At 41.8% G+C, this 22,047-nt stretch overlaps 1 protein-coding gene across 1 annotated transcript in view; it reads left to right on the forward strand.

Moving 5' to 3' along the window:
* The window catches only part of LOC108940745 (growth factor receptor-bound protein 10-like), a 56,638-nt gene that overhangs the window by 28,591 nt on the left and 6,000 nt on the right, over positions 1 to 22,047 (forward strand). The window contains exons 5-9 of the mRNA XM_018763107.2: positions 968 to 1,109; positions 16,243 to 16,399; positions 20,252 to 20,367; positions 21,058 to 21,132; positions 21,630 to 21,767. Coding sequence (XP_018618623.2) covers positions 968 to 1,109; positions 16,243 to 16,399; positions 20,252 to 20,367; positions 21,058 to 21,132; positions 21,630 to 21,767 — 628 coding nt within the window. The remainder of the gene's footprint in view (positions 1 to 967; positions 1,110 to 16,242; positions 16,400 to 20,251; positions 20,368 to 21,057; positions 21,133 to 21,629; positions 21,768 to 22,047) is intronic.

A 22,047-nucleotide genomic window follows, 5' to 3' on the forward strand; every position in this document is an offset into this window, starting at 1 on the left:
AGTTGCTGTCTTACAGCAGAACCATCTGCTTGCGATCGATGGCCTGGGTTGCTGTTTCTTCTGCGGCCATTAAAAAACCCTCCTGCTGCGCTCAGCCTGACTGTTTTTTGGAAGCGAATTTTACACACGTTGCTGTAAGACACTTGAGGAAAGTCCTGGTTTCTGATTTTATTTGCATCTCCAAAAGTAATGTCTGAATGAAGTGATTGGACAAATGAACACAGGCAAAAATGTTATTCTGTCATATGAACATTTATACACCAAGTTGCAGTTACCCTTAACAATAAGGAAATTCTTTACAAATTGCCTTGGACATGTTCATTCTATAGAACAGTACATTTCTGAAAGTGCTATTGAATCACCCAGTATGTATATGAGTCCAAGTAATACAGGTGTGGTTCTGTCCCAGCAACCTCACCACAAGTCGACTTCGTCAAATCCCCTTGTCCTCTATTCTGTGTACCATAAGGACACATAAACTAACCTGCATACAGTATTGTTATAGTTTTGTTACATTTTTCACCCATTTCATATTATTAATGTTAATACTAATGTAGAATATTTTTTTATGCTATCCTGCTTTTCCAGATCTATTTAGCTTTTTCTTTCCTGCACAACTAGACCATTTTTTTTTTTTTTTGTTTAACAATTTTTTTTTAGTAACTTGTGTGGAATCACAAGTAAAATGTTTTATTCAGACATACTTTTTTTTAAAAAAGGTTACTGATGGAGTCAATTTGGGTGCTTGTGGCAGCATGACTAGGTGATGTTATATGCTAGGTGGACAGTCTGTAGAGGACCAAACATCGAGTCTAAGTTGATGGAACTACTTCAGTTTTCCTGTCTTGGAAATGCAGGCCATAAGGGGCGTAATCCCTCCGTTGCCCGTGAGTCCCAGTAATGAAATGGTAACTTGAAAAGACGCTGTGCCCCAGGTGTGAGAGGACCAAACTTCTTTCTCCCGCAGGAGACTTCAAGAGGAGGAGCAGCAGCTGAGAACCTCTTCACTGCCGGCGATCCCGAACCCCTTCCCGGAGCTGTGCAGCCCTACGAGCTCCCCGGTGCACAGCCATGGCTCCTTACCACAGTGTCAGCCATCTGGAAAATACGTAAGAGCCGCTGCTCGCACGTCTCTACAGGTTGTCGGGATCGAGCACAATGTGCTTGGCTCTCTGGTCACGCAAGCCAAATTCCAGCACAGTGTGTATGCACATCCAAAGGTTAGATGGCTTTGTTGCTGTTGTCATTAAGCAGTCATGGATAAGTGAACGGTGAGGTTAATATACTCAAACTTGGCAAAGTGTCATAGGATTTTGATGAGCTCACGATGGCATATAGTGGGTTTGCATGTCTTGTGTGGCTCTCTTTGGCCAGTAAGTTCCAGCATTTTTTTTTTTTTATTTTTATAAATAAGCTTATTTGAAAATGACATAAATCGGATTCAGATGACTCTGGTGTTTTTTGAGCTTTTAAGTTGAAATGCATGGTGACGCCGCTAAACTGAGACCCGTGACACTTGGCCTGTGTACCTGTTTTCATGGAAGTGCTTTAGTAAAGAGTGTTGACCTCGCGCAGTGCATCACCACCGTGCATTAGTCTTTCCTGTTGCAGCAAATGCTGCTGTGAAGGAACTCCCAGTATTTATACTGTTGGATGTTCTGAATGCTGCTGCCACAAGATGAGATGTTTTGGATGCTTGTCTTTCTGGAGTTTAGACAGATATATAGGTCTAGCGGGGAAAAATGCCATCAAGTCCTTTGAGGAAGGTTCTTGGGTGCAAATTCATGCATTGTGGCTAAACTTGGGTTATCATTGCTGAACGACATCTGTGGGAAATGCCTGCTTTGATTAAAATGGTTTAAGAAATGTTTTCAAAGCAAATATTCAAATACAGTGAATTTCTGTGCATGATTTAATGTCTGCGGTACAGAAAGAACTTTTGAAAGCTGATCCGAAGGGGAAGTCCATTCCTGACCATTGCATTGTCATGGTGTGGATACCTCATCATGCATAGAGCTGTGTGTGTGTGTTTGAGTGATGGGTCCTGGTGCCTTTCCTTTCACTTGTGGAAAAGACCAGCTGGGATAGTTCAGGAGAGGTCTTTTGCTCTGTTTGGTTCCTTTCCTTGGTTCTTGCTCCTTGTTCCCCATGAGTTGTGGGACCCAGCTGGTACTTGCTGTCATGGTCCTGTGGCTTTTCCTCAGTCATGCCAGCATCACTTTGTCTTCATGTGGCTGGACCACACTTTCTCTTTTATTCCCAGGAGAAGTACACGAGTTGCTCAAAGGTAATTATCAGGCTGTATTGGCAGAAATGTGGTAGTTGCTTCAAACATCCTTTTATTGTTTCTTTGGCCCAAGGGCCTTTGCTAATTGCCTTGTCTCAATTACATGTTTTGCGAAATACATCAGTATTGGCAATCCCTTTAGTCACTTAAATTGAATTACTTTGACCATGTGATACTTTGACTCTTGGTCCCCATACTGCTGGTTACAGAGCTGTCATTGTGTCTTGCTAATGTCCAGGCTTTGCAGGCATATCTGTGGCAGGAGACAGACATATCCCGAAGACTGCACTTATAAACATGTTTTGCAGTGTATAGTAGTAATCGAGAATGGACATATTGCAATGTGTGCTCAGTATTGTAGGAAAATGATGTTAATATACACTTGGGCTTGTTTGAATTGCTTCCATGTCAGATGTAAGATTACTGGGAAATGGGATCAAGGCTGTTAGACATTACGTTGTTAGACTCCCTTGGATGTGTGCTGAAATGCTTTGGGGAAACACGAGTTGGAAATTGGATTTGACTGATAGCATTAGTCGGTAATGGTACTGATGAAGTCTGCGACTTTGGTTTTTGGTGCGAGTGGATTTGTTTTTATATGGGGCGCATACTTGCTAAATTCCTGATTTATTAGTGTGTCGGAACACAGCGCGCAGCAATAAACGACCAAAGGAAATCAAACATTCAGGCGGTGTAGCAGCTAAGAACACGGACTTTTAACCTGAAGGTTGCCAGCCCAAGCCCCATCTATAATGTAAGCGTCTTTTATAATCTATAACGTGCACATTTTGATACTTGATGAGAAATGTTAACTGTTTTCACGTTCAGTGCTGTTGCTACTGGACCAGTGTGGACTAAGTTACCCTGTATGAACTATGTGTGAGTAAGACTAATTATATTTACCTTTTAATGTTAGATTTTGGAAGCTAGTAAACATCTTTGTAAACGAAGCTGTGAAAGAATGCAGCACTAACATGGAATCCCAACTAACAATTTTAGTGTCTCATTTACCCCGATTGTAGCGGTTCGCTACAAAGTGTATCCTGCTCTAGTCGTAAGTTTTTTTTAGGTCCAAAGTCAGGGCTGTATTTTTCCAGAATCAAGTGGACTCTATGGTAGTCAGTCCAGCTCATGGATTAATTTAGTGACCCAGAACCACACAGATCTGTCAATTTACACCGTACTGTTGACCGTGGCTAAACGTTCTAACAAATGTCTTGGCAGTCAATTTCCCAAGTTCAGTTTTTCAACTGCTGTTGAAATCCAGGAAATAACAAATACCGGGGTGAAATAAAATACCATTATGAACTGCAAGTTGGGGAAAACTTGCAGAAACTTCAGATCTTACCAGGATGTTCACTGCAACTCTATAGTGTACATTGTAGTTTTTGAAAGATGTTTACCTCTTTCCAATATTATGGATACTGTGCTGGATATTGTAAGCTCTCCTGCCAGCTAGCATTAGTTTCTGTCTCCTGAAGGCCAGGAGTAAGAGATTCTGCTTCATGGGACTGAAAGAAGAAAGTCTAAGACTTCTGTAGCTATGGGAAAGGTTTTCTTCAAACAGTATGTGTAAAACAGGAAACGTGGTTAAAGATGGGTAAATGGTCCACTGCACTACAGTTACTGTAACATGTAATACTGTACCTTTTTGGATTTGATTAACCCTTATTTAGCTGACACCTTACATCTACACTTCATTTAGCAGAAGCTTTTCTTCAAAGTGACATCTCACAGAAAATGGTTTGTGCATTACCTTAGAAAGACATAGTTGCAGCTGTGAGATTAAGTACAGTTTGTTTGTTTCACCGTATGCACTGGTGTTCATCACACAAGTACTTATTAAAAATTGAGCTGTGCGATTATGTCTTTGAAACCAGTGAGTCACATATCTGCATCTATGTCTTTCTCTTAATGTAATGCATCGATTGTACTTTTGCTGAGATGTACGTCGCTTTGGACAAAAGCGTCTGCTAAATGAATAAATGTAAGTAACTGCATAAAACTTTAAAGAATATTGCCGATTCCTAATCACCTTCCTAGTTTGTTACATTGCTGGAGTGGCTCTGTAAAGGACTGATCTGAGCATGATATGAACATGTAAATCTTATGGGCATGAATCTTACATGAACTTAAGAGATCATGGGCGATGTGAGTCTGGAAGGGGTGAGTTTCTTCAGACCGTTTTTAAATGTGGACAGACATTCAGTAGTTCTGAGTGAGAGTGGGATGGAGAGGTCATTCCACCACAACGAAGCCAGAACCAAGAACCTCCGTGCTTTACCTTTCGTGTGTGGGACCATCAAGCGGGCAGGTGTGGAAGAGCGTAGCAGTCTGGTTGGCCTGTAGCAGATGATCAGGTCCTGTAAATAGCTGGGGGCAGTTCCATTGATACATTTGTAGGCCATAACCAGGGTCTTACTTTTATCCAAGCCAGCTTGAAACAATTCTTTACATGTTTGTACAGCTGGGTATTTTGGTTACTATTTCGTTTCTGTTGCCTTTGTCCAAAGCAACTGACGCTAGGTTTGTATGCCAAGCTACTTATAATGGTTTACCCAGACTAAGCGCCATTAAATCTACATCGTTAGTGATCATATAGAACGCATCTACAATTTTGTCTTTGTTCTAGATGGGGGTACAGCTGTTGTAGCTTGTGTCCATCTGTCTGGTTTTCGGTAATCTTCTTTTCCCAAAACAATGCATAACAAAGTTTCCATGCCAAGGGAATTACAACAGGGGAACTTTTACTGGAGCAATTCACCAGAACTTTCTTAGTCAAGGGTACTATAGCATAGGGTACATGGGGCAGCTGCTGCTGCTTTGAACCCAAAGGTCGCAGGTTCAAATCTCCCCTCTGGCTATAGTACCCTTGAGCAAGGTACTTGCCCTGAATTGTTCTGGTAAAAATACCCAGCTGTGTAGTTGTAAAGTAGCTCAACATTGCATGTCACTTTGGAGAAAAGTGTCAGCTAAATGAATAAATGTATGTATTGTTTGAACATGAGTCTTTATACTGCAAGGCAGTGTACATGTAGCGTTTCATTCTGCTCTTCATGTTTGTGTGCACAGTTTGCAGTACTAGTTTTATACGTACATCACAAATCGGATTCAAAATGTTTGGTTTCCCCACAGTTGCATGAGATGTGAAACTCAATTACTTTTCACTGTGCTGTAAGAGATGGCTGGAGAAGTTTGTTCATTAATCGTCCATCTGCCAGAACTAACCTGACAGGTCGGTTCATTAATCGTTCTTTTGGAAGCTTGTGCTCATTCCTCCACAGCTGGGTTTGACTTCTTCTGCCACTCCGCTGCCAGTTCCAGTCACTGATGTCTGCCTGCTGAGCATTGTGCCATTCACAGAATTTTCCTGTCTCGGGGCACTTCCTGGCACTGTCGGGTTTTAAGTTTATTGTTCCAAGTGATTTTGTATCTGGCAAAACTTTGTCTGCAATGCTGTGAATTTTTCATGACATTCCTACTGATATAACCCATCACTGTACCTGTCATCTGCTCCTGCTCTCCCCCTGCAGATGTGTGTACTAAGTGCTTTTGTAGACCAGGGAACCTTGTGTCCTTCACTCCACCCTCATTAAGATTTTCAATCAATTAAAAGCTTTCACTGAGCTCATAATCTGGCCCAGTTTTTGGAATAGCCCCAACGTATAGATGAGCAATGTATTTAATAGCCTACTCCCAGTGAGGTGAGCTGCCACAAATGGCCCTGTGTTGGCCAGTAAGACCAGTGTTCAGATTTTGAGTGGAATTGACCATGTTGCAATCCTCTGTACTGCAAGGTTTACACCATGCTGTATCAGATGCCATGGAGAAAGACCAGCAAGCTTTTGACACTTTGACATGCGGAACATGATCTGTAGGTGCTGGTTTTATCCAGTTACTGTATCTCCTAACTGATGCACAGACTCAGTGGCGAAACTCTCCTCCTCGTTTGATGTTGGACAGAATGGTGTATACATTTTCCAAAGTAGTTTAATGACAGTTTCCACATTAAGCTTCATTAATATCCCATAGGTTGTGGTGGTCCCTCCCCCCACTAGATGCTTTACAAAGCTTGTTGTGTTTTTCTGAAACGGGGAAATTGTGAACATCTGAGTCGAGCTCAAAGTTTGGTTTCTGCTATTCAGTGATGAACCCTGAAAATGTAAACTTCCCTGTTTTACTGAACAGCTACTCTTCAGTAGACTAGTATGACTCAATTTCGGTGTTTTATCTGAGGTTTTTGTTTGATAACTGAAACTTACCAATCTCTCCAGCATTGAAGAAGGGTGTCGCAATCTGCCATGACAATTTTTGTTCCTATCTGACTAGATTCCCCTCCACTAATGCATACTAGTAAAACAGTTTAATTAGACAAGCTCTGCCTTGAGTGTCTAATTTAAAGCTCTGTGCATTTATTTCTTATTTCTACTGTAGGACATGTTTTTCAGTTTACCTGGAGTATTGTACGTTGCTTTGGAGACATGCATAACCTGGTGCGTAGGGTGGCACGACAACACAGTGAGTAGCGTTGCTGTCTCACCGCATCTGGGCAGTGCGAGAGGACATGGGTTCGGTCCCTGCTCAGTCCGTGTGGAGTTTGCATGTTCTCCCTGGCTTTTCTCAGTGCTCTGGTTTCCTCCCACAGTCCAAAGACATGCTGTTCAGGTTTCCCCTATAGTGTGTCAGTGACAGAGAGTGTGTTCTACTGATGTATGGATGAGTGAGCCAGTTTAAGTAGTGTATCTAGCAGTGTAATTCACCTTGGTGAATAAGGTGTGTGGGCTGATAACGCTACATAGTTCATTGGAAGTTACTTTGGAGAAAAGTGTCTAAATGCAAAATGACATTTTCTGCATCTGCTGGGGGGGAAAAGAAAAATCAAATCATATATTTTACCTTTTGCTGATGCTATAAGACACTTTAGATGGGTTCACCTTGGGTTAGAGATCTGGAACTCAAGATTGCGGGTGAAGGTGAGCGCCTTGAGACATGTGCATTGTGAATGAATTGCAGTGTATCAGGTACATATTCCAAATGCAAGAAGGCAAGTGGCTGACAGTTGTGTGCTGGCAGATGGCCAGCAATGAGTCAGTGCGTGTTCCCTTCAGGTGTGAAGGTATCATAATCCTGTCACCTGCCAAACCGGCCTCTGCCATTAAAATATCACGTGCAATATTTGAATGATTACACTTAACCTCAAATGATTCATCCTTCACAGTAAGGGTTTGGTACTGCAAACTGGCAGAGAACTCTAGGATTGGCTTTATTAAAGGTTGAGCTTCACATGTACAATATGGTGAATATTTTGTTTTAAAAAAAAAAAACCTATATTGAGAACAAAGTTGGACTGAGTGGAGATTTTGATTTCTGCTTTTTAGCGATCAAGACTGATAAATGGAAATGTCCCTGTTTTACTGAACACTCACCAAATAGCCTGCTGAAGAAAGAAATGACTCAAACTTGCGTGTTTTATCTCTGAAGTTGTACTTCTGAGAATTGAAGCATCCTTTGCCTCTTCTGTTTTCAGATCACATGTTAATTTCATTACCCTCTGGCTGTGTTCACAATGCCTAATTCTTCCCATTTTAGCCCTACAGAATTGGTTACTTAAAACAGCAGTCAGGCTTATTTAACACAAAAAACCTTCCCTTCAGTTGGTCTTTCCAGAAAGATATTTTGGCCCACTTCTTGGGCAGGAAAGTAGGACCTTCGCATTCCCGTTTGCTAGGCTCTCCAATAAGAGAGGCAAAGGGGGGGGATATTTGGATGAAGAAAAACCCAGTACAACTTTTGTGCAGAAAACCTGAATACCCTTTCCAGTTTCTTCTCTGGTCTGGCATTATTGTTCTGTTTTGTGACATTCTACAGTTGGAATGAAGAAACAGATTGGCAGTTTTGTTCAGAGCAGTAGTAAGTTGGAAGAAAATGGCATTTGCTTGGTTATAGCCTTCCTTGCTGCTTTGAGTCTGATTCAAAGTTTTAACAAATTTTGGTGCTAAAACTGCAACTGCCACAAGGTTCCATCTTCACTGCAAATCTCATTATTTCTCGCCTTAAGCTTAATATCCCTGAATGACTTTGCTAAACATTTGGAAAATAAAAATCGGGTTAAACAAGGGAGAAATTATGCATGGCCTTGATCATTTAACACATAACCCTCAGCTTGGCTGTCTACAGTGCATTTCTGTACTGGGAGAAATTAGTATTCACATTTATTCATTTAGCTGATGCTTGTCTCAAACAACTTACAATGTTAAGCTACCTACAGCTGTTTGTTCATTTTTACAGCTGAGTAATGTTACTGGAGCAGTTCAGTGTAGGTACCTTGCTCAAGGGTACTACAGCAGTAGGGGAGATTTGAAGTGGCAACCTTCAGATCCAAAGGCAGCATCTCCAACTGCTACACTATAAACTCCCCCTTAAGTGGACTGATAAGGGTGTAGTGAGCAGTTAGTCAGCTACTGGGCCATGGGGCACCTTGCTTTAGTCTAATTAGGTGCAAACTAAGTAGCCCGACAGCAACCCTCAAAACAATAACTTGGTGTTCTTAGCATGCGTTGACCTGCTGGTTGGGAGGAAAGAAGCAGCTCGATAGTTTGATCAGAGGTCACCAGTGAAGAGCTCACCTGGCTGGAAGTGTGCCATTAGCGCTCATGTAATGCATAGTTATAAAGCAAGAGGTTTTACCCTAGAATCTCCTGATTGGGCCAAGTGTGTTTATGTACAAATGACTTGCTTGTTTTGATCTCTCAGGCAGAAGCATTCCTTACAGATCAGTTATTTACTGTTAGCAATGCACCATAGTGTAAGGTAAGTAGAGAAAAATGATATAAGCTCGTGACCCTTTGTTATAAGGGCCACTTATGGGAAGGTGGGGAGTTTACTGTGTGACTTAATACAAAGTCATGAGTGGAATACTGGTTTGAGCTTGTGTAAAGTTGAGGAGTCTGTATTCTGGAAGAAGACAAAATTATACAGTTGGAGGGCTTTTCTTGTGCTTCTCTCAAATAAGATGGCAACCAGAATCATTTGTTGCAAGTAATGGGTGACATTTCTGGTGTCTTTTTAATTTAATTTAAGTTCATTCTCCTTCCCTTCTGCTGGTGTCCCAGTAAGTGAATTCTACTGTGTGGTCACAGTGAGACCAGACACAGCTCTCATGATGCGGTGTGTTAAATATCCTGTGTGTGCCTCGTCTAAGTGGCGAGTCAGCCGAGGGTCACATGGTTTCTCTAAATTGTACTCGGTAACTTCTTCCCTAAGATGAATTCCCAGCTCGGTAGAACGTGGTTGTCCTGTGTGGCGCTACAGGCCCAGGCCACAACAAATAGTTCCTGACAGTGTCTCGGAGGGCAAACCGGCTGGATTCCGGACCAGCCGAGCGGAAAACGCATGAGAAGCCATTGTAAATGCATCAAACACTGGCTTGTCCTGTTACGGTGTTTAAAATTAACAGGACAATTTACAACAGTAATTTCTTCAAAAATGAGTTGTCTATAAAATTTTTAGGAGCAGGACCTGTTTTTACATACCAAGCCAGAAGATGACATTAGAGCACATTCCTACAGTTGGAGTGTGGGATCAGGTTAAACTCCGTACCTTGGTGGTGGTCAGATTTGGTGACCGTCGCACATGTTTAGGTTGTCAGTTGATCAACAATCAGCATGGAAAAGGAATTCATGGAAACATTTTCAGTTAGTGTTTCATGTAGCCTGAAGGCAATATTGGTCTTAGCGTCTGTATGATAAAACACTCCTGTGTTCGAGTCTTACAGAACCTAGTCTGTAAATAAACGGAGGGCTGTCTGCATTATTAAGCTGTCTTGAAATGACTTTGCGTTCACAAGCCAAGTGAACTGCAAACAGACTTATGGTTCAGGATGGGTTCCTAAACTGTACTATGACTGCACGTGTTTAGGTGACAATTCAAGATGTTTTTTGAAAAAGACTTTACACCAGAGGTTAAAATTTATATTTTTATGGCATAAGATCATTTTTCTTAATCACATGATGCCCATATAGGACTACTTCATGTGTTCATTTATGGATTTGGTGTGACCACAAGCATTTGTTTTGTACATTTTTGTGGAGAAGTCCAACTTGTGTTGTGATTGTTCAAATGAGTTCAGACCTGGAAACCTGCAGGTGCTCTCATGGAGTCTGCATTTCAAAGTGCACAGTTCGAGTTCCAGTGACGTGAGCCGCCCCAATGACTACCCACCCAGTAACAAAGTTACGGAAAGCTGCATGACAGATTTTTCCATTGCACAGATACAAATCCTCACTTGCTTTCCAAAAGCCCAGCTCAAACTGCCCCAGACCATAGTTTGGTACCATGTCAGCTGATTTCAATTTGCGTGCTCAGGGATTCGCTCAAAATCCTCTGTAGAGAATATAGGGGCACTCATCTTGCAGAACATGACTAGCAAACCTTAGAGTTGAAATCTACTTCACTAGTAGACACTTGAACCGTGCCAACTATCGTGTTGATTTAGGTTCTTGGCCTACAGAACCACCTTTTATTCCTGAGACCGGTTTGCAAACTGCAAGGTGTGTGTACGTGCTTGTATGCGTTTCATGATTAGAAAATTGGTAAATTGTATTACTAAATCAGTTTTGGGTCCATCACTTAAGCCAAACTAAGATTGTAACCACGAGTGTCTCAGACCTTTTGTCTCTCTGCTTTTCTCTATGGATCCTTCACAATTAGATATGCTTGTAGGGTAATTTTGGGGTCAAACTCAACCGTCATATGTTCTTGCTGTAAAGCTCTTCTCGCATCTGTGTGGCAGAGCTGCAAATTAAGGCTCTTTAAAGAGTAAGCAATTCCTTTTATTTGCCACATTATTTTATCAAATACTTTAAAGAGGTTTATACAAATCCTCTCCTGAGAAGAAATGACATGTGAATGAATAAAAGTTCAGTGGGACTATAAAACTTAGTCAGCTGCACTGAAATAAAATTTACATTTATTTGTTTAGCAGACACTTTTCTCTGAAGTGACGCACATCTCGGAGAATACAATTTGTAAAAATTGTATTAAAAAAAAATCAGAAACATGAAATAAAATGGAACTTGAAATTATTTAAGCATTGTGCTGAAGAGGGTTGGGGCAAGTCCCTTAAACTTAATTTGATGCAGTAATTGGACAACCTTGAGCAGTTTAAATACGTTGCTTGTGAGTCGTCAGGTTTATGAAGCTCTCTGTTTAAAACAATTAAATTTGGGACGGTCATGCCAACACGAAATGACTGAAATCCAGTTATTGGTGCTGATTTAACTGCGTTGGAAACGTCCAAGCAAATGTACAGTAAGACTTTCTGGCATACTTTCTTTTAATAAGTCTTTCACACACTCAAGTGCACTCTTATTTCAAAGACTTGGCATGAAATAAACGTTTCATTAATTTTTGACTTGGTGCACTAGGAACTTGATGTAAATATTTTCCAGTGTACTTGCCCAGCTGATGCTGACTTTCTGTAATACTCCTGAACAGAGGTGTGGGACCACCTTAATTCAACCAACTTACTAGTGTTTACATCTCTGGTTTTTGAGAAGTCAGTAAGATGAGGACTGAGGATGTTTTACACGATGAATCAGTTCTGAATAGGGGTGCAGGCTGCATTTCGGTTTTCAGGCACTGTTAAACTTTTTTTAAGGTACTTAATGTAACAGCATCGCTAACGGACAACAGTAGCATAGTGATTAGAGCTGCTGCCTTTGGACCCAAAGGTTGCAGGTTCAAGTCCCAGCTGTAGTACCCTTGAGCAAGGTACTTAACCTGAATGGCTCCAGTAACAATCACCCAGCTGTATAAACAGGTAAATAATCGTAAGTAGCTTAACATTAAGTTGGTCTGGAGATGAGTGTCAGCTAAATGAATATACGTACGCAAGGTAACTATGGCGTTAAGTTGTAGACAGACTTTCGGTTCCAGTTGTGGTAAGCTGTATGACAGGCTCTACAAAAGTGATATAGGTGAGCTCAAGAAAAACTATGTTGTATACCATATCTATGGCCGGTACTGTTGGACTTCTTGCATTCATCAGGATCTTGTTTTGTGGTCCATGTGACATTGTGGGCAAAGTGAAGTTTGCTAAAAGCACACACAAATCACTGAAGATGATTTGTTTGTGCCTTTTGCTTCTTTCTGAACTGTGAAGAATGGCAGAACATGTGGCTATTAAGAGGACAGATGGTGCTTTGGGCTCTATACTGAATGTGTACTGTTGTATTTCTCAATCAGAACTGTACTGGCTGTACTTTAGTTTGAACAAGGCAATCATAAGGCTCACAAAAGTAATCTCAAGGCTAAAGTTCATTCCTTGGAAGAATTTCTGGTGTGGCTTACATTAGTCTGACATGATGTAGATACTTGGTGCAAATGTTTCCATTTGTAGATTTTTGTCACTTGTAGTTCACTTTTCAAAACTGGACAGTATGCATTAGTGTGTTTTTTTTTTTTTTTGTGAATAATCACAACCAATTTCTATAATTTCATGAAGTGTCTGTATTCAGGGGGGGTGCGGTGGTGCAGTGGGTTGGACCACTGTCCTGCTCTCCAGTAGGTCTGGGGTTCGAGTCCCGCTTGGGGTGCCTTGCGATGGACTGGCGTCCCGTCCTGGCTGTGTCCCCTCCTCCTCCGGCCTTACGCCCTGTGTTGCCGGGTAGGCTCCGGTTCCCCGTGACCCCGTATGGGATGAGCGGTTCTGATAGTGTGTGTGTGTGTGTGTGTGTGTGTGTGTGTGTGTGTGCGTGCATTCAGTCCCCTGGCTTTTTTTTTTTTGGTGTAATTTTTACGGAACATTCAGTCCCTTCCTCATGATGCCCGTCAACAGTAGGTTATTACTCTTTTGTTCTTATCCTTAACTAGGAGTGCTGGTAAAACATGGCGATTACAAATTCAGATTTACATCTGAGTCATAACAGTGGCAATTTCCTCTGAAATCCTTTACTTAGAAATAGCATTTTATGGGAACTGTCAGAAGCTTAGTGGCACATTGCTCCTGCAGGGGCTCCTATGACTTGCTGTCTGTTTTCAGAAGATGCCCCCCAGTGGCATTGCCCAACCTGGGTGTGTAATTTCTTTGCTTGTGCTTGCATTTTTGTAGAAAGAGGCTGCGGTGTGTTTGTGGCCTGTGGGTTTCCTGGGGTTTAAACCCTCTGGAGAGGAGTGGATTACATTGCATAAGAAACTCATTAGCATAAAGGTCCCTGAGTCATGATTGTGGGCACTGTGACCAGGAAGGGTTGGGGGGGGGGGGGTCCCTCTCTCCAGTTTCTAGTTTCTCTAATGCTCTTCATCCTGTCTCCCCTGATCAAAGGAACCCTTGGAGGACTGAATGGGTCAAGTGGAGTAACTACTAAAGCATTACTTTCCCCACTCTGGCCTGGGTGGATTATGGTAATCAAGTGTAACAGTAAAGGTGCTAATTGGTGAACTTCCTCCACTGCTGGGTGTTTGGGGGGGGGGGGGGGGTACGGGATAAGGACCACAAGTGAAGGGAATATAAATGTGGAGACAACTTGAATATTTAACAGGTTTTAATATTCATTATTAATCCCATGCCTACCAGGATCCAAGTGGTTATTAGGTTGAGTAATTGCTCTATCCATTTAAATAATGTTGTCACCGTACCTTAAATTTTCAGAAACAGAAATCAAAGTCTGCATTACACTTGCATTATCAAGTGTTTGTGCTGCTTTCTCTAGCCCATGCCAGACCTTGTAATCTACAGGACCACAGCTTGCCCTTAAATGGATTTTCGCAGGTGTTATTTATTGTGAGATTGGTAAACCCTGCACAGGTCAAAGGTACAGACAATGAAATGTAAAGGGCTGTAATACATCGCAAATATTATTTCTACATTGAAAGTAGGTATTTCTGACAAACTTCTTCCTGGTATAGATGAAGACTTCAGTAAGTACATCCACACAGGCACATGTCTGTCAAGTTTGACTGAGACCACATCAGTTTCTTCCCCGTTTTCTTTTTTTTTTTTTTTTTTCTCCCCTCCCCCCTTTTCCCTGGCATGTCCACATATATAGCTAATAAAATGGTAAATGTCAGAAACGAGTGTAAGCGGTGACTGAGTGTTAGCAGTTCATTGCTCAGACCTAATTCCAGACGTCACAATTAAAAATGAGCACGGTTATGTGAGCTCACATTTCTTTATTCCCTGTGTATGAACTTTTGTGTCCTATTTATGTCAGTTCTACTGTATAGGAAACAGTTCCTTTGCTATGCTTTTTAAATAACTTGACACATGAAATATCGCACATGTGCATATCAGATGAACACTAACATGTCACCTAAAAGCTATTGTTCAGTTTTAAATGACTCTTTCCGCTTAAATTACTATTAATCAAGGGTGGAGGGAGTCCGCCACTTAGATGTCCAAACAGCACATACAGGTTTACAGAATAATTGCAGTGTTGCATCAGGTATCTGCAGTGAAGGGTTATTTTTTTTTGGGTTCTCTTCCCAACCCCCCACCCCGTTCTTTGGGGGCGTTGCTTTATGAAAACAGTCCGGTTCCGGGCGTAGTTATTCTTGGGGAAGGAATGTTGGCTTAATGCCGACTTCATAAAATCCGAGCGCTCAGGTTGTCTCACTTCAGCTGTAATGAGGCTTGCCCCTCCAAGAGATGAGCTTGGGGAGGTAAACCAAACTTGGAGGGGGGGGGGAGAGATACAAGCAACCTTAACTGTGAAAGCAGTCAAAAGGCTTTCTTTACCCTCAAGCTTTTTCGGAGATGTATATACACCCACCCCCACCTTAAGTGATAGAGGCTGAGCTGCTGCTGGTAAAAGTTGGGTGTGTATCTGGTGTCTCTTAATCCCAAGCATGTGTCAGTGTGCCAGTGTGTTTGTGCGTGTTTGTATGTGATTGTGTGCGAGTGGCAAACGATTACATCAGCCCAGACCGGCCCCGCGATTGGTTAGCCAAGTGTGGTTTGATTCACTACCTAAACGCCTTTGCTCGTAACCCTTTGTGAGAAGATCACTAGGAAGTTGCGCCTTGCTGGAAACTGCCATTTGCATGCGCCGGCTCGCACCAATGCACGGCGGCGGTTAGGTTCTGTGACAGGTACCGTGCAATAATCCATTGACACAGCAGAACTGCTGCGCGATCTTTTTTCCTTCGCTCCTCCTCCAATCCTCCTTCCAGTAAGTGGGGAATTGCAGAGAAACGGTCTTTCTCTAGACTGTTTGAGAATGCCATCCTGTTCTCCTGATTGCTGCGTTTTTCGGGCCGTGGAGGTAAGATTTCGATGCATTTTCTTTTTTGAAACAAGAATGCTTTTTTTTTTTTTGGCTTTCTCCTCCCCCCCTCTGGGGAGGCTTGCAAAAAATACTTTAACCTCACCGAATCCGTCAAAAGGAAGCGAGCTTGACGGGTGGTCCATGAGTGTGACTTTGAAAGCTTGCGTTGGGGCATTGAAAGAGTTCTGAGTGAATCCAAAATGTTTTCCGCGTTGGGCCGACTGGAGGAAGACTGATCTGCAGGGAGCTGCTGAAAACAGGATTTATTGTTGCCCCCCCCCCACAATTTATTTTTCATCAAACGTGCCATTAGATGTCACTGGCTGTGTCAGAGCTTCACTTGAAGGGGTAGCAGGTGGTCGTAACACTTTAAACCTTGCCTGAAGTATTTGAACTGGTAATATGACTCTGAGAGCTGCATATAAAACTGAGATTTTTATTTAGGAAGGGGATGTGGGAATGTTGGCGTTTCAGTGAGTTTTCTTGCATATACCTGATTGGGGGGGAAGGGACAACTACAGGGAACAGTTTTCATTTGTTTTTTTTCGATGGGGTATTTAAATTATAGTTACTCCTTTCCTGTATCTATATGACTATTTGTGCATGATTTTGTCTTGTGGACACTCATTCATGCCTGCCAGTTCTTATTGGCTGGGTTTTAACACATGCCTGACTTTTTGTGCTTTTCAGATTGTGAAAGTTTTCAGTGAAGATGGCACAGGAAAAGTGGTGGAGATTCCAGCTGACATGACCGCCAGGGACCTCTGCCAGCTACTTGTGTACAAGAGCCACTGTGTGGATGACAATAGTTGGACACTTGTGGAACATCACCCTCTTCTTGGCCTAGGTAAACGCTTACCCTCCTGCAGACTTTAGTGGGAAGAACAATGGACAGGAGACAAGTGTGTGCATCTCCAGTTCAAGGGCTTTTCAGATGCTTTTTGTGTGTAGCTAATAGCACATGGTATGAGAATAGCATTCACTCTTAACTTGTACTTCATACAGGGATGTATGGAATTCAAGTGCCTTCAGCCTTGAGGTTTTTATTTCCAGATCATTTTAAATTGAGCAGGAAAGTTACTTTATTGACCCTGAGGAGACCCACACGGAAGAAACATTATCCAACTTCAATACGTTTGAAGTATTTATACCTTGTGACTATATAAAAATGTCAGCATTTAAGTTAGATTTCTTTGTAGGTGAGCATAAAGGCCCGTTTCTGCTTTCCGCTGTTGGAATGTAGCAAATGCACACTTGCGTTGCTGTGAGATAAGAGAAGGGGATTACAGCATCTCAACTTTACAGAAGTGATTTCATCCAGCATTTTTTTAAATTGCTTTATCCAACTTCAACAAACTAACCAGTGAATAAGTTGCCAGATAAACGTTTCTCTTGTGCATCAGTCTTGTGACCACTTCTGGGGATTTTAACCAGGAGACACTTGGTTGTCATTTAAGGTGAAACACTTCTTAATACATTCTCCATATGCACTCTTGTGTTAAAGTGCTACTGACCCTCCTTTGTTTCATTCTCTTAAGACATGTGTGTGCAAGCTACACGTGTGCACGCACGTCAAACAGACCAACACAGATTCTGGAGATGTACTTTTAAATGACTGAAAAAGAATATACTTTAATGTTGCTTTGTGTCAATGAAGAAAGCTGGTGTTCTGCCTAGAATTTCCTGTTTCACTTCTGATGTTACTAGGTAGAGGAAAACTGAGATCCTGCATTGCATGATCTGCTGATGAAATGGTCTTAAGGTGAATTTAATTCACACACACACACACACACACACACACACACACACACACACATTTTCAGAACCGCTTGTCCCAGAGGGGGTCACGGGGAACCGGAGCCTACCCGGCAACACAGGGCGTAAGGCCGGAGAGGGAAGGGGACACACCCAGGACGGGACGCCAGTCCGTCACAAGGCACCCCAAGCGGGACTCGAACCCCAGACCCACCGGAGAGTAGGACTGCGGTCCAACCCACTGCGCCACCGCACCCCCTGTATGAATTTAATTCATTGTTTGATATTTTCAACATTACCCTGACCCATTGGTAAATCAAGGGAATAAGCTGTAATTCAATTTTATTGATTAACAAAATGGGTGGACTTAACTCCAAGTTATGAGCAGACTTCTGGTGCTAGTTTTTTGTAAAATACACGTGTACTGGAGTGTTACATGTAAAGCACGATACAGTTTTCGTTGTGTTGTACTTCAAATGAATTTCATATCTGTTCAGCTTGCATAACTGCTCATACAAGTTGTGAAGCTGGCTAGAGCATCGTTCTTTGTCTAGAGGTTATACTGCCCAGTGGTTTACAGTATGGAAAGGTGAATTCATATTTTTACTTTGTCATTCTTGGTGTGCAGTAGCTTGTGTTCCTTATGTTAGGGCATCATATACAGTATGTTTGGCTTTGCTTAGCAAGGAGCTGTTGTGTTCCTGGAAGTGTGACCCTCAGAGTTGTAATCTGGAATTAATGGCTAATCTAAAAGGAAGTCAGTGAAGGCACATCTTCTAATTTTGCTCACATTAGGGAAGGCTTTAGTGTAACACCACCTCGTGACTTAGCGAATGGGGATGGTTACGCTGATTTAAGGTTATAACCTTAATTCCAGCGGTTGTAACCTTAATTGAGACTTTAGTCAATTTTCTTCATTTAAATGAATTTTCTTGGAATACATATTTCAACACACTAAATATTGCATATTATTCAGATCTTAATCTCCACCATGTATTCATGCCAATCTGCTGCTTGTTAATCGAGCATATCGGTTAAAATGAAAGGAATAGGGAGTTACACATTGACCACTATCCTTCAATTTATTTCTGATTATTATTCTCTCCCTGCAACCTTGTAACTTTTTAATCCTAAATGTAGTATTTACACTAATGATGGCAAGAACAGTGAAATTCCTTAATTTAATTTCAGTAAAATGTCATTAAGAAAGGCCACACACACTCACACTTTCTGAACCGCTTGTCCCAGAGGGGGTCGCGGGGAACCGGAGCCTACACGGCGTAAGGCCGGAGGGGGAGGGGACACACCCAGGACGGGACGCCAGTCCGTCGGAAGGCACCTCAAGCGGGACTCGAACCCCAGACCCACTGGAGAGCAGGACCCGGTCCAACCCACTGCATCACCGCGCCCCCCCTAAGAAAGGCTATATTCATGTATAATTTAGCTGTAACATTTTAATAGGGCTCAATTTCATTAGAAAGGTTTCTTTGTGACTAAGATGACAATGCTGTTGGAAAGGCTTAATTATATTTATTTAAAGCTTTATGTTTTTGATTAATGAACCCCATGAAATATTGCTGCCTAGAATAAACCGGTATTGCACTGCAACACACATTTTCTGACACAAACTAGGTTGCATTTCATTAAACTGAATGTGTAATATACAAAGAATATGCACCCCCACTCTGATGTCTCGGGAGAACTTTGATTCATGGTGTCCAAACCATTATAGATAACTAAAAGCATCAATACTAAAGAGCATGCTTTTGTGTGACTGAGTGAATTTTGAATGGAAAAATAGGTTGAACTAGTAAAATGTGATGTCAGTTGGCTACCCATGTTTAGTTACTGGTACCTGAAATTCTGATGTACTTTTAAGATATTTGATTTATTTCCATTTATATTGTCTGTATATGCTGCATAGCGGTGTGGGATTTTTCACTGGGACAGGCATTACTGAGTGTTTTTTTTTTTTTTTTTTTTTGGGTGTAAATGTAACATAATCAGGAAGACCAATAAGGGTACAGTTTTCCAAGTCAAAGCTAAATATCCTGATCATCTCAGTAAGCTGGGAAGGAGACCTGTCTGCCTTTGAGCAGAACGGGGTATGCCAACAATGGGTCTTATATTCAAGTCACGATAAACTGCAGATTCATCACTGATCATAAATATCAATATCACTTGGGCCTTTAATCGGAATAACACAATGAGCAAGTGCAGGGGGTAGACAAAGGCATGAAAACACCATGCTGAGGGTAACAACTTCAAAAATCGTTCTTTATTGTGCAGCCGTGCCATCAACCCGGAAGATGTCTTATACCGAATAACATGCCAAGAGTTTCAGCTATAATCATTCAAGCTTGGCCCAGCGATTCAGACTAGGTCCTTGTCCTGGAGTGCTCTGCTGCCACCCTGCTGGGAAGGGCTGTTGCCCAGGGCAACTAGGCTGCCAGGTATCAGGTACAGGCACTGCTGTCCGCAGGAAGCCCACACATACACACCGATTTACCTTCAAATAACTGTCCCAGACACTCCCTGCAGTATCTATGGGACCACTTCAGAATGTTCACAGGACAGTGGCTTGTGGCTGTCTCGACACACCTTGTGTGAATGGATTATGATTTGGCAGGTTGGTCCATGTGATCCCCCTCCCCATTTCTTCCCTCTGTTGCTCCTCCTTCTGAACCTTAAGTTTCATCCTTGTATTAAGTGAAAATGTAGAAATGTAATGAAACTGAGGTGGTGTGCATGAGAACTGCACAAATGGTTTCTTTTTCAATATTTTCAGCACTGTATGCAATCTTTTCTGCAGCAAACAATTGTTTTTACACTTGCAGAAATTTCTTGCTGTTGTGATGTAAAACATGAAGAAAAACATTTTGGTACACTTGATTTTACTCATCAAAGTTCCATATGAGCATTAACCTGGAGCATCTTTCTACAGACAGGTGTTTGGAGGACCACGAGCTGGTGGTGCAAGTGCAAGCATTGATGTCGAGTGAAGGCAAATTTCTGTTCAGGAAGAACTATGCCAAATATGAATTCTTCAGAAATCCCTTGGTGAGTCCCACAGCTAACTTGATTGCTGCCTTGATTTTACCACATTGCTATTAGGCTTTTTTGTGTTGCTGATTTCATGCTCGCTCTAAGTGTGAAGTTTACTAATTTCCTGTTGCCGTTTGGGTGTTAAGATATTAGAGCAGGTTGGTGTTTTCGTTGGCACTGACCGTATTCCACACTAAGAGAGTACCTTTGTTTTATTATGTTTTTCTGATGTTTATTTTATGAATTTAGTCCAATTGCTTGGATGGAATATATTACTTAAATGAGTAAAGTGGAAACTGTGTGAAAGAAAGTGTCTTGGAAAGCAGTTGTCATAATTCAGTCCCTAGTGGCACTCATTCAGTACTTGCCATCTGGCTCTATAGCAGAGTTATGGAAACAGTTACACAGTAGTTAAGGGTGCAGACTAGTAGCTTGAAGGCTGCCAGTTTAAGTCCTAATTCCCACTATTCCTGTAGTGGCTGTGAACAAGGAACTTGCCTTGCATTACCCAATAAATATACCCAGCAGTATAGATGGATGAAGAGCTGCCAGTCACTTTGGATAAGTGTTGGCTTGGCGACAGAGTGAGGATTTAAGTTCTTAATTTTTGGTGTGTTAAAATGTAAGGGCATAATATACTGTGGTAAAGGAGCAGTACCCTGTGAAACCCATGGTTAAAGTGTCTCTCTGGGATCCCCCCGACAGAACTTCTTCCCAGAACAGATGGTCGCATGGTGTCAGGAGACAAACGGCTCAATTCCGCCATCTCAGCTCTTACAGGTGCCGTATCGTCCCACAGCATCTGTTGCTACGCTTGTCAAGTATACCTCCGTGCTTGTGATCCTGCTGAAATCCCCACAACGGTATCAAGTTACCTGTAGTGGGTGTGATCAATCAGAGAAGTGGTGTATTAAAAATGCAGTTTTATTTGCTGCAAATGTGCATATTGATAGCATTCAAAAAAAAAAAAGGTTTTTTGTAAGACTTCATCAGAAACTGATCTGGGTTGTTTGTAAAGTCTTTAAATTGACTTTTGAGAAATGTTGTGTCTTCTTTCACAGCCCCATTGGGCACACATTGAACCAGACACAACACAGCCTGATCGAAATAATTGCCTGTCTAACTTAAACTGTTTATTTAAATTAGGTGACAGTGTGTCTAGAGAGCTTGGACCCCATAGGGGCTGTGAATCAGGGGTTCCCATCTGTGTACCATTTGACATTGTGTCCTTTGTTTATCTCAGTTGCTGTTAACCAAATCACACATTCTCATTTCAGAAGTTCTTAAATTCCAGTGGATGTCCTGAAATACAGGGATTTTTGTATCTGAAGGATGTGGGAAGAAAGTCGTGGAAGAAACTGTATGTGTTTCTAAGACGTTCAGGGTTGTACTTTTCCATTAAAGGAATGTCTAAGGTAAGGTTTTTTCCTTAGCCTCAGCTTACATTCTTAAAGCTTTTTTTTCCCCTCCATTTTTTTTAGTGTTTAAAGAACTGGCTTTGGAAATATTTGAACTTTTTTAATCTCTGCCTTACCTTCCAAGGTACTAAAGCTATCATGATACAATTTGTCTTTTAGTCTTGGTACTTCACTTTTTTTTGGAAAAGGTACACACAACAGATATCATAAAATCTCAGCACCTACTCACTTCAATATATTTGCCCTGGTCTGAGAAGATGGTGCAACAATCACCTAT

The sequence above is a fragment of the Scleropages formosus genome, chromosome 18 (genome assembly GCF_900964775.1).
Source record: "Scleropages formosus chromosome 18, fSclFor1.1, whole genome shotgun sequence".
Taxonomy (NCBI): domain Eukaryota; kingdom Metazoa; phylum Chordata; class Actinopteri; order Osteoglossiformes; family Osteoglossidae; genus Scleropages; species Scleropages formosus.